This window comes from Sipha flava, unplaced genomic scaffold (assembly GCF_003268045.1).
Source record: "Sipha flava isolate LNK unplaced genomic scaffold, YSA_version1 249_pilon_pilon, whole genome shotgun sequence".
Taxonomy (NCBI): Eukaryota; Metazoa; Arthropoda; class Insecta; order Hemiptera; family Aphididae; genus Sipha; species Sipha flava.
Window position 1 is genome coordinate 850,583 of NW_020272898.1, and position 18,284 is coordinate 868,866.

The 18,284-nt window shown below is 27.9% G+C and overlaps 2 protein-coding genes across 4 annotated transcripts; one reads left to right on the top strand and one right to left on the bottom strand.

The window, feature by feature from the left end:
• Positions 1-1,403: 1,403 nt before the first annotated feature.
• Positions 1,404-9,887, top strand: LOC112684454. Of its 3 annotated transcripts, none has more exons than XM_025555992.1 (3): positions 1,404-2,042; positions 2,231-2,395; positions 5,280-6,096. In XM_025555992.1, the coding sequence occupies exons 2-3, from the start codon at positions 2,324-2,326 to the stop codon at positions 5,817-5,819; spliced, it is 612 nt and encodes a 203-aa protein (XP_025411777.1). In that variant the 5' UTR covers positions 1,404-2,042; positions 2,231-2,323; the 3' UTR covers positions 5,820-6,096. The 3 variants fall into 3 exon arrangements, with proteins under 3 accessions (XP_025411777.1, XP_025411776.1, XP_025411775.1); XM_025555991.1 differs by lacking the exon at positions 5,280-6,096 and adding an exon at positions 7,802-9,887 and having other exon boundaries at positions 1,432-2,042; XM_025555990.1 differs by lacking the exons at positions 1,404-2,042; positions 2,231-2,395; positions 5,280-6,096 and adding exons at positions 6,261-6,682; positions 7,802-9,886.
• Positions 9,888-15,608: 5,721 nt separating this feature from the next.
• LOC112684442 (uncharacterized protein K02A2.6-like) lies at positions 15,609-17,613 on the bottom strand. The gene is made up of 2 exons (XM_025555977.1): positions 16,639-17,613; positions 15,609-15,623 (listed from the first exon to the last, which is right to left on the bottom strand). The coding sequence occupies exons 1-2, from the start codon at positions 17,611-17,613 to the stop codon at positions 15,609-15,611; spliced, it is 990 nt and encodes a 329-aa protein (XP_025411762.1).
• Between the last annotated feature and the right edge of the window lie 671 nt (positions 17,614-18,284).

The window sequence follows — 18,284 nt, forward strand, 5'->3', positions numbered from 1 at the left end:
TCTTATACCCATTTTAGTGTTCATTTTTTTAATTGTATCCACTATAGTTTAGCGTTATAATTGATATTAAATAATAAATTGTATTATAAAAGTATAACTTTATTATAATATTTATAATACATAATATATAAGTATTTACTATTAATTGCCAACGTGAATAGTATAAACTTATACCAATCATACACATTTATTTGTTGTTTTTTGATAATTTTTTGTTTTTTTCATTAGCCATTCTTTGCAATAGTTTAGTTAAAATATGTTAAACAACTCTACAAACAATAACTAAGTGGAACCTGTCAAATCATTGATACACAATCCTATATGAATAATATTAAGGATTTTGTTTATGTTATCATCTACCGGTTTAATCGCTTATTGAAAAAAAATAATGAAGTTTATAAAAAAAATTTAGTTGTAGTACAGAAAGTTGCTAAATTTATAATTGAATGTTAAAACTCAAACATTTTGTACCAGATAGATATAGGCTTTGCCCTCTATGGATTATTGGTGTGTGTACAGGGGATGTAGAAAATCAAAACGAGTGGATGTTTAGGTGGATGAAGGTGTCAGTTTTTGAATAGGAGGGAGAAGACAATTGAAAGGATTCAATATGAAGATAAGTAATTACAATTTAATCATTTTCGATAATATTATCAAAAAAAATAAATAAATTGTTAAATGTTAGGATATAATTAATTACAGCTGTATTTAAGTTGTAGACATAAGCGTTTGGCATTTCACTAGCATATAACAATAACCATAAATAATAACAATAAACATAAGCCTTCGTGCAAGACGACTGTACGTCGAACCAGGGGTGGGTTTTATCACTAACCAAGGGAGAGGCTAATGTAGGTTTAAGAATTTAGTTAGTAAGTTTTTTAAATCTATATAAAATTTTAAATTACAGAATATGTTTTTGAGTCCCTCATAAGTAAGTAATTTTTTTCTCAATAATGACAAAGTTTAAATAGTTACATTATTTGTATCAATTTTAATCTGAAACCATTTTAAAATGTAGGTAAATACATATAATTAACAACAAAAGTGAGCTATTTATTTATAAAAAAAATATATAAAATAGGTACCATATTCATCAATGACTATTGACGATATTTTATTATAATTATTAATATATAATAATACTTTACTTTGTAAAGTAGATAGGTTAGTCCTAAGGGATGGGTAATGCCCCCTTAGCCATCCACTTAAACCCGCCCGTGCGTCGAACGCCCTTGAACTACTACTGTCATGGAGCAACACTGCTCAGGCAATCTTTACTGCGGCTCGACTAGAATGAAATCAGTGTCATGATATAATATAATTTATTATATCATGGTCAGTGTAATAATATTGTTTGCAAATAGTAATAAAAAGTCTTTCTAACATTGTAATTAAAAAAAATGTATTTATTTTCAAAATGTTTAACTGCATGTACCTAAATTATTTATTTATGTATATCAGGATGCTCGAATTGTTTGTAACTACTTTTATTTTTAATTTTTGTAGGTTGAGGCATTGATTTTATAATATACAGATAAGCCATTCTATTGTTAATAGTGGCAGCGGCTAATTGCATTCAGCCGTTAGACGTCGATGTGTTCGATTGCATTCAAGAGGGATAAACATTGGATGGGTGCTGTTTTGCTATATGCACTACGATAGCTGATTATATTCTATTTTTAGGATTTGTTTTAACTGTTGATATATTTTACTCTGTCGACAAAAACAACAGCGTTTCGAATAATTGAGTGGCTACTCATGTTGAGTGAAAATGTAACAAACTTGGAAATATCATTGATTTTATATAATATAAAATATTCATTTTATTGTGCTTATAAAGCTGTTTCCACATTTACAAACACATTTTCAGTATATTTATTTTAAAATATTTAATCAATTTTAAAATTTTAAACTTATGATGTCTGGTAATATCTGTCAATATGTGAATTGCAACAAATCAAAAAAAAATTTTCCAACATTGAAAATGTTTCGATTTCCGAGAGATGAAACTAGATTAGACACATGAACCATCAATGCAGGTTAGAATATTTTTAATTTATTAATATTAGGTATAGTCGTATAGATGATTAAGTACCTAAATTAGTTTAATTTTATGTTGACATTTATGATGATTAAAGCATTAGGACATGGATTTTTATGACTTTTCATATATAATTATACAAGTTATTATAATCGACGTAAAAGACAGATTAATTTATTGTTTTAGGAAATTTGAAAATATTATCTCTTGATAAATCAAAACTGTACACTAAATATTTATGCCAAGAACATTTTTCATCTGACTGTTTTATGACAAGAAATGACGAAGTTAAAGCCAACTGATATATTCCTTATAAATTTAGGGATAAAGATCAACCATCAACATCCAGTGGTAATGTTACTTTAAATTTATCATAATTGCTTATAAACAGGTCTCGGCAGTTATTACATTCGCATGGTTTTTTTTTGGGCTAGAAGACTTATTGGGATTTTTCTCTTGTAATGTATTTTTCAAATCCTTTTTAGTTGACACACATTGTTCCGTTTTTATTCATAAATATTTAGTAACAATTATAAAATATTAAAATATTTTTTAATAAGACATGTATATATTTTAGTGCTTTTTAAGTACATCGAGTTAGCACCATGTTTCGAGACCTGTTTGTATACCTCGTTAATTATGGATTTACGATTCTGAGTAAAGGCGGTTTTTCAGACCGTCAGCATATTATTAGGTATATATTATGATATTATTGCTATTTAAATTAATTACTCAAATTAGTAATAAAGTAGGTTGAATTAATTGTTGGCAAAAAATTGCATTTAAATATTTACCAAATTTACATTAAACTGATTTTTTAATTGACTCACACTCAAATTTATTTATAATTGTTGTAAGCAAAATTTATGGACAATTTTCAATTCTTAGTTATGAATAGAATAAAATGTATACAATCTGAACTATAAAATAATTTGTAAATTTTCGTGATTTTGACGAATTTCGTCAGTATTTGAACTTTAAACGTTTATAAAAAAAATGTCCCAATGTATTTTGATGATTTTTGAATCACTCATAGATTAACTTATGTAAAATCTTCTATTAATTTTTCAAACTTTTCTTCAGTCAAAACATTTTTAAATTTATAAAAAAAAAATCGAAAATTTAACTGTCCATAAATTGCTTAAAAAACTTCAAAATCTTTCAAAAGTTATACCATGTACAGGCGATGCCAATATAAATATTTAGTATTTAGCATTTGAAAACTGCTGAAAATTTTTATTTTTGATCCCCCAAAGTATATCACTCTTATATACTTATATCACTTTGCTACCCGAAACCAACTTTGACTTTTAAGATTGCAGCACTATTTGGTACTCCTCCAAATTTTATCTTCAGACACAAATATAAAAAATAAAACACATCATTGTAAAATCAATACATTTACCACTCCACTCAGAACCACAAATTTATCAACTAAATTTATGAAATTTGAAATTTATTTATAAAACATGTTACAAAACCCTTGAACTTTATTACAGCTATTACAATTATTTATTTTCAATTTTATTAATTTTAGGAATTTTTGAAAATGAAAAATTGTTGCCACTAAGTGTTAATTCTAATGTATTAACTTCTACAAAATGTTATGAGCACCATTCGACGTCTGATGTAAAATAATTAATATTTTCAAGTCTTATTATGACCACACCCAAAAGACGAATAGAAAATATAATAGATATGCCCTGTCCTAATTTAAAAATAAATTGTTGTGATGACGATACACTTAGAAAAAAAAAATTAAAAGTACAGTTGCAAAATCAATCGACCAAATTGAAAAATAAAAGATCTCGTATAAGTAAATTAAAAAGAAGTTTACAAATGTTTAAAATTCATAATGACGTTAGTAAGGTTATTAATACGTTTCCTTTTCCTTTGGTTAACTCAAAACCACTGGTAACAATGCAAATAATGAAAAACCACTGACCATGGCCACAAGAGGAAAAACAGTTATCTTTTTTACGATTTTTTACTAATATTACTTGTCGCTATCAATAACTGCTGTTGTTTCCGATTTATTTGATTTTCATATCGGGCAAGGCCTTTGATATGTTTGTCACTTTTTATATGTTGTGATACCTTAAACTTTTTGTCAGAATTAACTTTGACTTCACAAATTTTACAAAATATTACACTTTTATCTATTGAAAAAATATTAGGACCATATAAATTAACATAGGTTTGGAGCCGATTTGACAAATTTTTTTTAACTTTAGGCATTTTTAAACACGATAATACGATAGTTCACGATCAAACGCACACACAATATGCAAATGACGGTAGAATGCAGAAAACTAAAATAAAATCATAAGTCTTTACATACGGCGATAACGCCGTATCTTACGTAAATACGACGAATTCGATAACTGCAGTTCATATTTTGATACAATTTTAAAAATAACTAAATTATTGGAAATTAATGGAATTGTCCGATTAATCGACGATAACAACGGTCTAAGGCCGTTTATTCCGGATGCGTACCATCTTAAAATAAAACGATTTGTTTTCGTTCACATATTCGTAGGCGGCTGTTTGGTAGGTAATTTAGTTTTTCAACAATATGTGTTTATTTCTTTAAATATGCCCATTAACAGCATTTATAACTCAAAATTAGCAAAATACCTCCTATAATATGTATTTATGTGAAAATATACCCAAAAATAGCACTTAAAACCTAAAATTAGCAAAATAGCAGTAAAAACTGTATATATGCAAAAAATAGCAAAATAAAATTTCGTGTATGACACCAGAGAAGTGTGGAACATATTTGTATCTTACTTTGGATGTTCTAGGACGAACCAATAAAAATATGCATTTGCTAGAACTTCCGAGTCCTGTTTATTAAAAATTACGGATACACACATAAATCCAAATTTGTTTCAAAAAATGAAGGTAACATTTGCTGTTCAAGTTCTTAATAACACTATGGCTTCAATAATTCGCACTTGTGTATCTACAAACGAATTAATTAGTGAAACAGCTTTAGATACAGCAAACTTTGTAAATTTTATGAACAGGCTTTTTGATTGTTTGAATAGCAGATCTTTGTACAGTAAAAATATTTATAACTGTGGTTTGTCCGATATAAATCGTGTAAAAAAAATTTTTAATTTATGCGTCCTCGTATTTTATTGACATGTTCAAGTTGTCTAAAAAAAAAATCACTCGGCCTCCGTGTTTTAATGGGTTTACTCAAACCATAAATGGTGTACTACAGTTTTTTGCAGATGAAAAAAAATATAACATCAGCTTCTTATTGACAAATCGCTTGAATCAAGATGTACTTGAAAATTTGTTTTCAATTTTTCGACAGAAGGAAGGTTACAATAGAAATCCTACATCAAGAGTTATGAGAACATCGTTTAGAAGCACAGCCATTTATTCGTTAGTTTGTACTTCAAAAGGTACAAATTGTGAACAAAATTTATACACAGAAGCAGATCATACAATATACATAAATAACCAACAATCTAACATTACATGTTCAGATAACTACATAGATTTAAGTGACACAGAATCTTTATTATCGTCATCATCAAATGATTCATATAATAATTTAAATAAAGATACAGAAAAGGTAGAAGTAACTCTGGAGGACTGCACTATTGTTTATTTTGTTAGGTATTTAGCACATATTTGCTTAGAAAAATTCAATTGTAATAGTTCTGAATCACAGTTAATAACCGACACAGATATAAATAATAAAGATCAATTATTTATAAATCATAAAAGTTATGAAAATTTCGAAAATATTTAAACAAATGGTCTTAAATCTCCATAAAAAAACTTGTGTAACTTGTTATTTGTGCGATTGATATATTTGAAGATAAATTTGGCAAAGTTTAACATAAAAAAAATATTAAATTAATATTTATGACATGGTTTAAACGTCGTAACCTAATAAAACATTGGCTCCGTGACAATGAAGAATGTGTAGATCATAAACTCTTCATTCTAGACAAATTATTGACTTGTAAAATATTTAAGAAATGCAAATATCATTCAATAACAACAAAACAGTCAAAATTAACGAAGTTAATAATTTTATCTCATGTATAATATTATTAATAAAATAAATGCTATATGCTTATTTTTATACTTGATGTATTGATTTGTTTTAATACATTTCAAAGTAATAATTTAATGATTATTATTTTAATAGGTGATTAAATAACATTATTTATTATTTCATTTCGTCAATCGAAAAAGCCTATCCGAAACCGGTTTTATAATAATCTTATTTAAGAAAAGCCAATACCATCGGCTGTCGTGAATATTATTTTTTCGATTATAAATACTGCTATGCAATCTATCGGATTTTTGTTTTACTATTATTCTTGTTTCTAAATAAACAGCCGTATGGCTTATCTGTATATTATAAAATCAATGGTTGAGGTGAGCTCTTGAAATTCTTATCATTTTATCACGTTGTGGTGATTACGACTAATCCAACCACAGATTTTAATATTTTCTGTGAATTCAACACATATCTTTCAGATTTATTTATATGTTTGAATATTATAGAAAGTTGTTTATTATATACACATATAAATACATGTGTGTAATAATAATTCGATAGTTGTGTATACTTTGCCTGAACTTGTCACTTATTCAGAAACCGTGAGTATAATTTATTGTTATTTGTTTACAAATGTATCTATGCTGTTTGTTTAAAAATTACGATTACATCGTAGTATCACAAAAAAGATTAACTTATAAATATTACATAGACAGGGCTGGCGAAAACTTTTGAGGGTCTCGGAGCTATTCGTTTCCAGGGCCCCTTTACTTACGCTTGTTTGGCTAAGATATTCGTACTACTTGTACATAGGTACTTCAGTACAATAAAAATATTTAAATTTGCATCCTATGGTACGGCGAATGAGATTATAAAATAATTTTGTACAAAAACTTAAACAATAAGCCCAAAAACAAAGAGCTTTAGCCCTTTAGTTAGCTTGCAACCTCTAGCCCTGTACGTAGACATAAATGAAATTATTTTTTCCTTGTTAATTTAGTTCATGCTCTGTGGAGTTAATACAGTAGTACACTAATATTGTATAACTAATAGGTATTACAAATATTTAATATATTATTAATTTTATCTTATATCTAATAAGAAATTAAACAATTCCTAATACTGGTATTATGAGATAAGTAGATTTTTAAATTATCAAATTAATTATTATAATTTATTAATGTAGATGATGGAATCACAGATATATATATATATATATATATATATATCTATACATAGAATTAAGATACATAAATACATGTATTTAATCTACCGGTTTCAATTTTCCAAATTTCCCCTTCTAATATTAATAGGTTGAACATATTCTCCTATTAATTGGAAACTATTGGTTATACATAATCAAATTCATAGTTCTATTTTTTTTTTTTTTTATAACCAAGTCAAACTAAATCAATAGTTCTAGTCATTTTTCATAATTGTTTAATTTTAATATTGATTTCAAATACTAATTAGCCTATGGTTTATAAAACACTTTATCATAATGTAATATATTCATGTACTAATTTCAATTTTTGAATAATAGGTATAAATGTTTTTTTTTTTTTATTTAAACTGTGAAATAAACATATTAATGAATTAAATATCTTATAAAGACTGCATTTTTGTTTCTTTGAGGCAAACATGTATTATTTTTGTTATAATGTATCGTTTCAGTAAAACCAAGTATAATAATGCCGATTTGTGTATTAAATTTTTTTCAGAAAACAATAAAATACAGCGAACGATTATGAATGAACTACCTGGTGAAATATTACTGACCATATTTAGAAAACTGCCAGCTTTTGATTTTATCACACTACTACCTTTGGTATGTAATCGCTGGGCAAAATTGGTTGCATCTGACGTGTACACATTGAAATCAGTTGTTATGCATCATTTAAACTCATATGGAGTATTTTTTTTTTCAATCAAAGGCGAAGCTTTTATAGACTGGCCATCCGAGAAATTTGAAGTTTACTTGCGTGCCTATACCCAAGATCCCCTGCATCCTTTAATCAATTATTGTGATGCTTTTTACCTATGCACTCAATTCACAGAGATTTACAAGCACATTAAAACGCTAATGATTTCTCGAAATTTATCCGTTTACCCCACTGAAGGTTTTACTTACATAAAAAATTTAACGACTTTGGTATTCTACGAAATATCACTCAATGAAATTAATAAGCATACATTATTAGAATTAGGCAGTGTGTATGCTAATGTAAATGAAGTTATATATATTAAATGCCGTATATCCTGTGTTTTGGATTTGAAATGTTTGCACATTGGTTTCAAAAAATTAAAACGGTTACGTGTAGATCATTTCCGTGTGTGTGATAAGTTTTTAGATGAATTATTAAAAACCCATCGTACTTTGGAATCGGTAAGGTTGGGCCATTGTACGATTATGAGTGATAGGTGGATAGATGTCTTACAGATTAGACTTAAAGGACAAAGATCCATTGCGAGCCTCGATATGCATAGTCCTTATTTCACGGAAAAATGTGTAAAAGAATTTTTAGCCACTGATAATTTTTTCCTTGATAAAAAATTGTTAAAAATTAGTTTTGATTCAGCCTTGTACCCATTTTTTATTTCCATTGTTTGACTTCCAAGATTGTTTATTATCGAGATAGAACTATCATCTACCAAAAACAAAAAAAAAAAAAATAGTGTGCTTCAATAATATTTTTTTCAATATTCAATTTTAGTACTTTATTAAGCTTAGTTATTTATAAATATTGATTGTTAGTAACAAAGTTTAATTCATTAACTCCGTGTAAAACAATACTCGTGGAAAGTATTTATGTGCCGTGCCTTTTGTTTAAATTTGATATGTTTATAATTTTCCAAACATTGATTATCTTTAATAATTTTAAAATTAAGAATTTCAAATGTCCGTATCATTTTGAATAAAATAAAAAAAGAAAAGTTTTTTTACGTGTATATTATTGTGTTGTTTGTGTAAGACAGATTTAATAAACAAGACTGTTCTTTATAAAAATAGATAGGTTTTTGTTTAAGACGGGGTTTCATCTGATGTACCACATTACAAAACAAGTGATTATGTTCTAAATTTATGTGATAACGACCAATAATCATCTGGTATAAGACCATGTTAATTTATTTTAATCATCTCATGACCATTTTTTTTAAAATGTATTTATATGTGTGTGTGTGTAGTAGTTCGAAATTGTAAAATGCTTATATCAACCATTTATAAAACGGCGTAAAGTAATATTCACTCAGTATGATATAATATGAACGAAGATTGATAATTATTTTAATGGGAATGATAGCAGGGGAAACTCGAATTGCCTCCCATGTGAAAATGTTCCATTAATAAAATTAATACAATCGATATAAAACTATCTATTTATACAATAATACCATCGACCATTATAACAGTTTTTCCCTTTTCACTTAAAATTATAGACATTTTGACCAAAATAAATTATTTAATTAAACCAGTATTATTATTTTAAATTATTAAATTATAACGAAAAATATACCACGGCTTCATTAAGATAGTTCACAAACGTATACTGACGCGATAGTGCAAATATAGTACCTAGTGTCAATCTGTAGTTTTAAATTGAAAACCAGTAAAAGCAACATTATGTCATATCATATCATATATTATATTATCCCAACAAAAACACTTCGTCGAACTCCGTGTAAAAAATTGCTAAGTAAAAAAACTAGTCATCTATAAGACTTAAGCATTATAAAGATGTGATATCATGAATAAATGGTAAGTAAATTAAATTTTCAATAAATTTATTCTATTTCAATCATTTATTTACTTTACGAGAATTTATTTTCTTTATAAATTAATAATTAAGACTTTTTATAAAACAAATTTAGTAACATTTGTCATGGAAATTTGTTAAATAGTCCAGTTATAAACAGACATGTTTATTTGTCGAAATAAATAAATTCTTGCCACATAAATAAATGATTGAGATAGAATAAATTTACTGAAAATTTAATTTACTTAACATTTATTCATGATATCACATCTTTATAATGCTGAAGTCTTATAGATGACTAGTTTTTTTTACTTAGCAATTTTTTACACGGAGTTCGACGAAGTGTTTTTGTTGGGATATCAGTAGTTTTTTTTTAACATATTTTTATGTACTGACATGTAATATGAAATTTTTTATGTTTTTATTAATTTATTTTATTATGATGTTTGTTTATTTAATATATATTTTATATATACTATATATGTTTTTTTTTAAATCATATTCAATTTTTTTTTTCATTATTATAATATATACATTTTTACCCCCTCGAGGCCATCGTTCAAAATGTATTGCATTGTCATTACATCGTAGCCATTTATTTTGATGTGAACTTATGCTTGTATAATGGGCTTCATTCATAGATAGATCATGATGACAGATGACAGATTTTAAACCATACGATTTACCATCAACTTTAATTATTATAATGGGTAATGCATTAATGGTTAGGTTTGATATTTTTGTACTGACATTATTCCAAAGTTGTATTTGAAAGTACAAATATTCGTTAGTATTTACTATATTTGTTATCTGCGTATGATATGTAATAGTATTACTGGCTCTGCAATTAACGCCTTCTATTAACACTTCTTTGAATAAATAATCTAACGTTGTATTAAAAGTTACCGTTTCATTTTCATTAGGTACGTTAAGTTGAACAATATAGTTTTGAGTTATTTGTATTATCTTATTATGGCACGCAGAACAATCTAATTTTATCTGTAATTTATGAGATAACGAATTTTTTAGTGGATCGTAAATGTTTATAAGAGCACTAATAAATTCAGCATACACATTGTATTTGTGGTTTTTTTTCTAAATAATTTCTCCTTTTTCTTAATTTCGGTTTATGTTTTAGAAACTATTTTAGAAATAGCAAATAACAAATTATAATATAATTATAATTATGTTATAAATAGCACGGCCTGCTACAATTACAACCAGTGGCGTATTTACGGGGGGGATATGGGGGATAGATCCCCCCCCTTGACCTTTTTTTTTTTTCCTAGGTAGCTATAAGTTGTCTCATTTTCTCTAATATTCTTAATATGATATTACTTTCAAGCATGTATGTTTTCTGTTTTCTAAATGTTCTAGTCGCGGTAATTGTACCGCTCTGATAGTCTGGTATACTAATCGCCACTAATCGTTTATTGTTGGCGGCATGTACGACTATCAGGCAACAAAAACTATACCTATATTATGGTGTACTGTATTTTGTACGTTTCTGCGAATTATTTTTCATGCAAGAGTGTTTATAATAAACCCGATAAGCAATCGATAAACAAAACAAAATGACCATGAAGACCGTGGATTAACCATAGGGTGGCCGGGCGGGTTTATTTTTAGAAAATTTGTTACTAGTAGATTTATGGCTAATGTATAGCTATATATATATATATATTTTATCGTATGATATCTTGATTTGTTAAAAGTAGATATGTACGGTCGTTGGTCGTTGACGGATAGCGACGCCGCGCCATTTTGAGTACTGACTTACTGCCGAATTGACTATTGTTCGACTTTATTTTTTTTGTCTTGTAAGTTGTAACTGTGAAGTTTTAAGACAATATGAGTAATACTCAAAAACAAAAAAAAACTTTATTTTCTTATTTTAGTACAAATAAAAAAGTTTGTTTGGAAAATGATGAGGTAATTATAAAGATTAATTCTTATTTTGCCTTGATCCACACTAACCTCAATAGGTAACAAGTGAGGGGATTTTAAAAATGTATATTATGTACGAATTTATGGGTGTTAGGATGTATTATTATATATTTCATCCCCCTCCTAGCAAAATTCCTAAATACGCCACTGGGCGGCGGCGAATAAACACATCTACACCGAACTTCACCAGAAACATGAATGTCGATAACAGAAATAACGAATACGATAAGCGAAGACGCGGGCAACGACGGCAACCGCTGCCCAGTGTACGACCGCAACGAAAACGTATACGGAATAGAGGGGGTAATACGGTCTCGTGCGCTGCTGCGTGAAACGTAATAACTAAAAATGGTCAAGCACAATATCTTTTTGCTTCAAAAATACTTGAATTTTTTGCTAATATATTCGTTATTATTCAACTAATTTTTTCGAAAATGACAAAGGTATAAACTACAAATCATGCCCGATCTATTGATACCACAAACAGACCAATCCGTTCATTCATTAGGTCTGTAGCCCTGGCTAAATAAAATGGGCAAATTTACACACATTCAATGGGCAAACTCTCGTTGGCTTGACTAAAAATTGTTTTTTTTTTCTAAATTACATGTATGCTAAATGTATATACTGACATGGTCAATAGTCGAAATTTTTTTTATTAAAAATTGTTTTTTTTTTCTATTCTGATAGTCAGTTGATATATATATATATTTTTTTTTGTTCATATAAAAATAATAATAATTAAATAATCCTTTTGTTCTTATAAAAAATAATAATAATTAAGTAATCGTAATATATATTTTCTAATATTTAACTGTTTTTAAAAATTACATTTGGTGACTAGCACAAAAACGTGGTCCATTACTTCCAAATAATCATTCATTGATATTTTATTATTTTTAAATTGTTCCCAAGTATCCATTATAAATTTAATATTGTTTTCTTGCTCTTTACGTAATTTTTTTTCATTACTATTTATTTTTAAATATGTTTCAGACTGAATACCTAGTAATATGTTTATCACTTGGAAAGTATATGGATGCAAGGTATAAAACTGTGAATTATAGTGCATATGAAAAGATTCTGGACCATTAGTTGTTCTGGAATCTTCTGATGGTTTACCTGCCCATAAAGTTGGTGGAAATTGTACATAAGTTTTTACATAGTTTTCAAGTAAATAATCGGAAAATCCAAAATTAGATGTAGGAGCATTTTCAATTAAATGTAAAAAAGCATTTTCTACTAAATGTAGTGGTATAAATCTTAAGGCAAAAATTTTTTTTAGCCAAACATCCAGGACTGTATTTATGCTTAGACCCGTGAAGCCCGAGCCTAGGGCCGCAACTTTTGTAAGAAATAAAAAAAAATCATATAAATATTTTATGCATTTATGTAACTGCATAAATTAATATTATAGTATAGATATCTGTGTGTATAATATACGGACGCGTCAATATTATAAAATGTCAATAACACGAAATCAATTTTCTCGTAATGTGAGCTATAAAGATAAGATACCTACCTAGGTATATAATGTAAGTTGTTCCTAAAAGTAATTATGATAATAATATAATATATATAGAAGTTGGCTAGAGACATTGTCTATCCACATCACACACGACGAATTAGAATTGATAATTTTTTGTTTTGTTTATAATGACTGTTGACCTAATTCTTTTAAAATTTAATAAATTTATTAGAAATAATTACAAGATTTTTTTCTTGGGGTAGGAGCGGCATATTTAAAAGGGCCTAGGGCGGCACTTGTTCTTAATCCGGCCTTGCAAACACCCACTGTAGAACTTGATTTATACTCATATAATAGCTGACTATCTTTTTGAATATGTCTAAACCAACTTTGATTTAAATGAAATTTACATGCCATAGTTTTGCAGTTCGGAAAAATTTTTTTAATAGCGTTATGTGCACTTTTTTCAAAATCAAAATGAAAAGTTGATTGAACTAATTATAGTTGTATATTTTTACCGGTCAATTTGAAACCAAATATTACAGTTGTAAGCCACATATCAATATACGTTTGAGTTGATTTTAGTCAAAAACAAAACAGTATAGGTATATAAAAACCATTTTGCAATATATGAATAGTATAAAGTTGTTCATAATATTTAGGGGAATGTGAAAACGTCCCATCGGCAAATATATGAGAGTATTGATTTAATATTTCAAAATTAGTAGCACAAGTAAATATTACTAGACTTGAAATTGTTTCCATATGAAAAAATAACTCACCAGTATTACTTATTATTAGGGCTAGGATTTATATGCAATAAATTGTAAAATATGCATTTGATTTACCAAAATATGCAAAAATATGCAAAAACAAATTTTTATTATTTCTAGATATATATTTTTATCATAATTCATAATTTATTATTATTACATTAAATATTAGTTTATATTATTACACGCTTCTATGATATGTTGTTTCAAATTTTCAAATACGAACGACCGGCGATTTGAACGTAGAATAAATTTATACTGACTAAAACAGCTGCATGTCCCCAGCCCCCCCACATCGGACTTTCGACTTCAAATTTTTACAGTCGTTTGTGCTTTTATTCCCGTCGTTTGTGCTCAACTCGTTTCCGAGTTATTGAACTTTCAAGGTGGGGGTGGCTGGGGACATGCTCAGTCCCCCCACTACCTCGGACTTTCGAGTTCAAATTTTTACAGTCGTTTATGCTTGTTTTTGTTTTATTCCCGTCGTTTGTGCTCAACCCATTTCCGAGATGTTAAACATTGAAGGAGGGAGGGGACTAAGGACTTAGCCTCCCCATTAACCAATTTTTTTATTTCTTATTGATCTGTTCGTTTATTCCACGTTTGTGCAGATTTGTGATCAAACTTCAGCAGAAAATTCTGATTTACTTGGGATTTTTTTTTATAATGACCCACTTTATTTTTTATTTTTTAAATTAATTTGTGTACAAAAATTTAAATATTTGATATTTTTACGTGTATTTTAAAACAATAAAAGCTCTTCTCACCAAGACCCCGAAGCGATATAATAATTATTGATGAATTTTCATTTTGAAAAAAACTTCTATGATAATATCATAACACGTTTTTAAAATTATATGAAACCTTTTTTGTTTTGTCATTTTTAAATTTGGATTGACGTTTAAGCGACCATTTTATCCGGCCACGGAATTTTAGATCTGGCAGGCTACTGCTAATTCGCACTGAAACTTATGCATACCTACGTGTCTAACCGTAAACACAGTTTGTAAACAATACTTTTGAAAAAGTATTAAGATACTAATAATAGTATTCGAATAAAAAAGTCTTAAAATACTATTATAAAAATGTATTTTATGAATACTTACAAAGTATTTGAATACAAATCCAAGTATTTTTTTTAATTTTATGCTATATTATATATATATATGTATTGTACACCAGTATAGGTACCCAAGGCCGTATCTGGGGGGGGGTCCAGAGTGTCTGGACCCCCCCTCCCGAAATTTCTTCAATGTCATACGAACGTTTAAAATATTTATTTATTTTTAATACCAACATAAATAATTTCAGTCAAAACTGACTTAAGCTCCGATTAACCATTGACTGCTTTTAATTTTATTTCATGATATCATATGAAAATATGATATTAATTTTAATAAAAGAAGATTAAATCTTTTTTTTAAAAATAATAAATTAAAATTAATAAAATACTTTATGGTATTTTAATACAAGTATTTAAATTTTAGTAAAAATACAATTAAGAAATAATCAAAATACTTAAAAACAAATAAAATAAATTGTATTCGTAATAGCATATAAATACTTAAAAAAGTATTCGAATCCTTTACAAGACTGGTGTCTATTTAGCAAATAGTTAAAAAGTTATAATTTATAATAGTAAATAACACATGGTTGATCAAATTGCATAAGTACGCAAACCACCTTTCGGTTAGCTTTTAGTAGATACAAAATATCAACAAAACGTTAATACAAGTTTATTAATTCTATAACAAAATCTGTTAATGTCGTGAGGATGAATGAATCTGTAATAGCAATAGTTCCTTTACTATATTATCTTCACCGTCCCGTGGTCAAAAATGGTTTTTGGTACGTTGCGGACCATGTACAAATTTTAAAACAAATTTTACATTTGGAAAACATTTTTTCATTGAACCTGTTTTCCAAAGTCTTGAGTTGGGAAAAAAAAAATTAGACTTTGAATTAACTGTCGTTTTGAGTGACATTCCAACAACAATAAATTTGCTACATAACAAATTCACACTTAGAGGTGTTGCATCGTGCGAGGAGTGTGTCAGGTCAAAATAAAGTGCTACGCATGAGTGCTAAAAGTTGACTGGTTTTATTTTATCATGAACATATAGCCGCTATTGTAGATAACAAATAATCAGTTATAGGCTATAGCTATATGTAACATCTCCCTTTATATATATATATATATATATATATAATCAAAATACAAATTACAAATTAAACTTACAAATGTAAAAAAAACATAATAATAATTATAAATCAAGCTTAGTTGGAGGTACAATACGTCGCTTACGTATCCAACTAGGCTTCAAAACAACGTTATTATCTTTATACCAATTATACCTGAGCTGTTTACCGGCAGGTCTTAAATGTACAATATTTCGTCGTTTCTTATTACCCGTGTCATCACTGAAAACATATGATCTAGGCGTATTATATTTATTGATGATTTTACCTGGCTTCCACGTTTTAGTTAATAGATCTCTAAATATAATTTTTTGGCCCGGTTGAAAATCATTATTATTTTTAACTTTGGCATTTCTATCGTAATATAGTTTTGTTTTTATATTCTTATTTTCACGTATTAAATTAAAATTATTTACTAAAGTAGGCTTTAGAGAGTTGTTTAAGATTGGAATTTTCGATCTTAAAATGCGACTCATTAAAAGTTGTGCTGGGGAAAACTTAGAGCCAATAATAGCACTGTTACGATATTCTAACAACATTAGTTGCTTATCAACTTTACCTTCATCCGATCTTTTTAGTATTGATTTCGCAATACTTACACCTTTTTCCGCAAGTCCGTTAGATTTTGGGTATCTAGGGCTTGACGTAGTTAAAACAAATTCCCAATCAGTCGCAAAATTCTGAAATTCGTTAAAATTAAAAGGCATATTGTCTGCCACAAGTTGCTTTGGAATCCCGTGTATCGAAAAAATAACTTTTAGTATTTTAATTATTTGACTTGAGATTTTAGAAGATAAATAATTTAATTCAAGCCAACCGGAATAGTAATCAACTAGTACTAGGTAAGTATCTTTCCCATAATCCAAAATATCACATGCAACTTTCTCAAAAGGTAGATTAGGAACTTCTTGACATATCATAGGGTCTTTAGTATTCTCGCTCCTAAATTTATTACATACTGCACAGTTACCAATATATTCCTCGATATCTTTATCTAAACCTTTCCAATAAAATAAAGAACGTGCTTTCGTTTTAGTTTTACAAATTCCAAGATGAGCTTCGTGTAGTTTAAATAAAATTCTATTCTGTAACCTCATAGGGACAAACACACGATTATTAAGAAAAAGTAAATCGTCCTCAAATGATATTTGGTAACGCATATTAAAGTATGGTTTAAGCTCACGCGAGACCTTATTGTTTTGGTTAGGCCAGCCATTCTTGCACACATATACTAATTGTTTTAATAAATCATCTTTAATTGTTTCGTGTACAAACTCATTTCGAATATTTGTAAACATATTAATTGAATGGACTACATCCGAGACATCGATATCAACATCGTTATCATGAGACGATATACACGCTCGACTTAGTGCATCTGCGATAAACATTTTTTTCCCCGGTACATGTATAAGATTAATATCATATCGTGATAATTTGACCTTAATGCATTGAAGTCTTTTAGACGGAATGTCGTTTATGTTCTTTTTCATTAGCGAAATTAAAGGAAGGTGATCTGTTTGAACTGTCCACACGCCTACCATAAATATAATGATGAAATACCTTACACGCAAATAAGACTGACAGAAATTCCTTATCAACCTGTCCGTAGTTAATTTCGGTTTCAGATAAGCTTTTCGATTTAAAACAGACTGGTCTGCCTTCTTGTAAAAAAACACATCCAATGGCAAATTTACTACTATCTGTCTGTATAATCACTTCTTTTGTGTTATCATAGTTTCTAAGTACAGAGGGACTAGCAATTATTGTTTTAAGTTTATTTACACACTCATTATGTATTGATGTCCATACAAACTCATTATTCTTTTTAATAAGATCTCTTAGTGGTTTAGTCAACATTGCCAGATTAGGAATAAAATTTCCGACATAATTAACCATACCTAAGAATCTTTGTAAATCTTTTATACTTTTTGGTATCTCATACTCGAAAATAGATTTAATATGATCACCATCTAATTTCATGCCTCCATATGAAAATATATGTCCAAGATAATTAACTTTATCTACCTTATATTGAATTTTGTTTTTATTAAATTTAATA

What these genes read in the sequence shown, in the direction of transcription:
- LOC112684454 (XM_025555991.1), top strand. Translation starts at nt 7,828, where the DNA reads ATGAATGAACTACCTGGTGAAATATTACTGACCATATTTAGAAAACTG.
- LOC112684442 (XM_025555977.1), bottom strand. Translation starts at nt 17,613, where the DNA reads ATGTTTATCGCAGATGCACTAAGTCGAGCGTGTATATCGTCTCATGAT.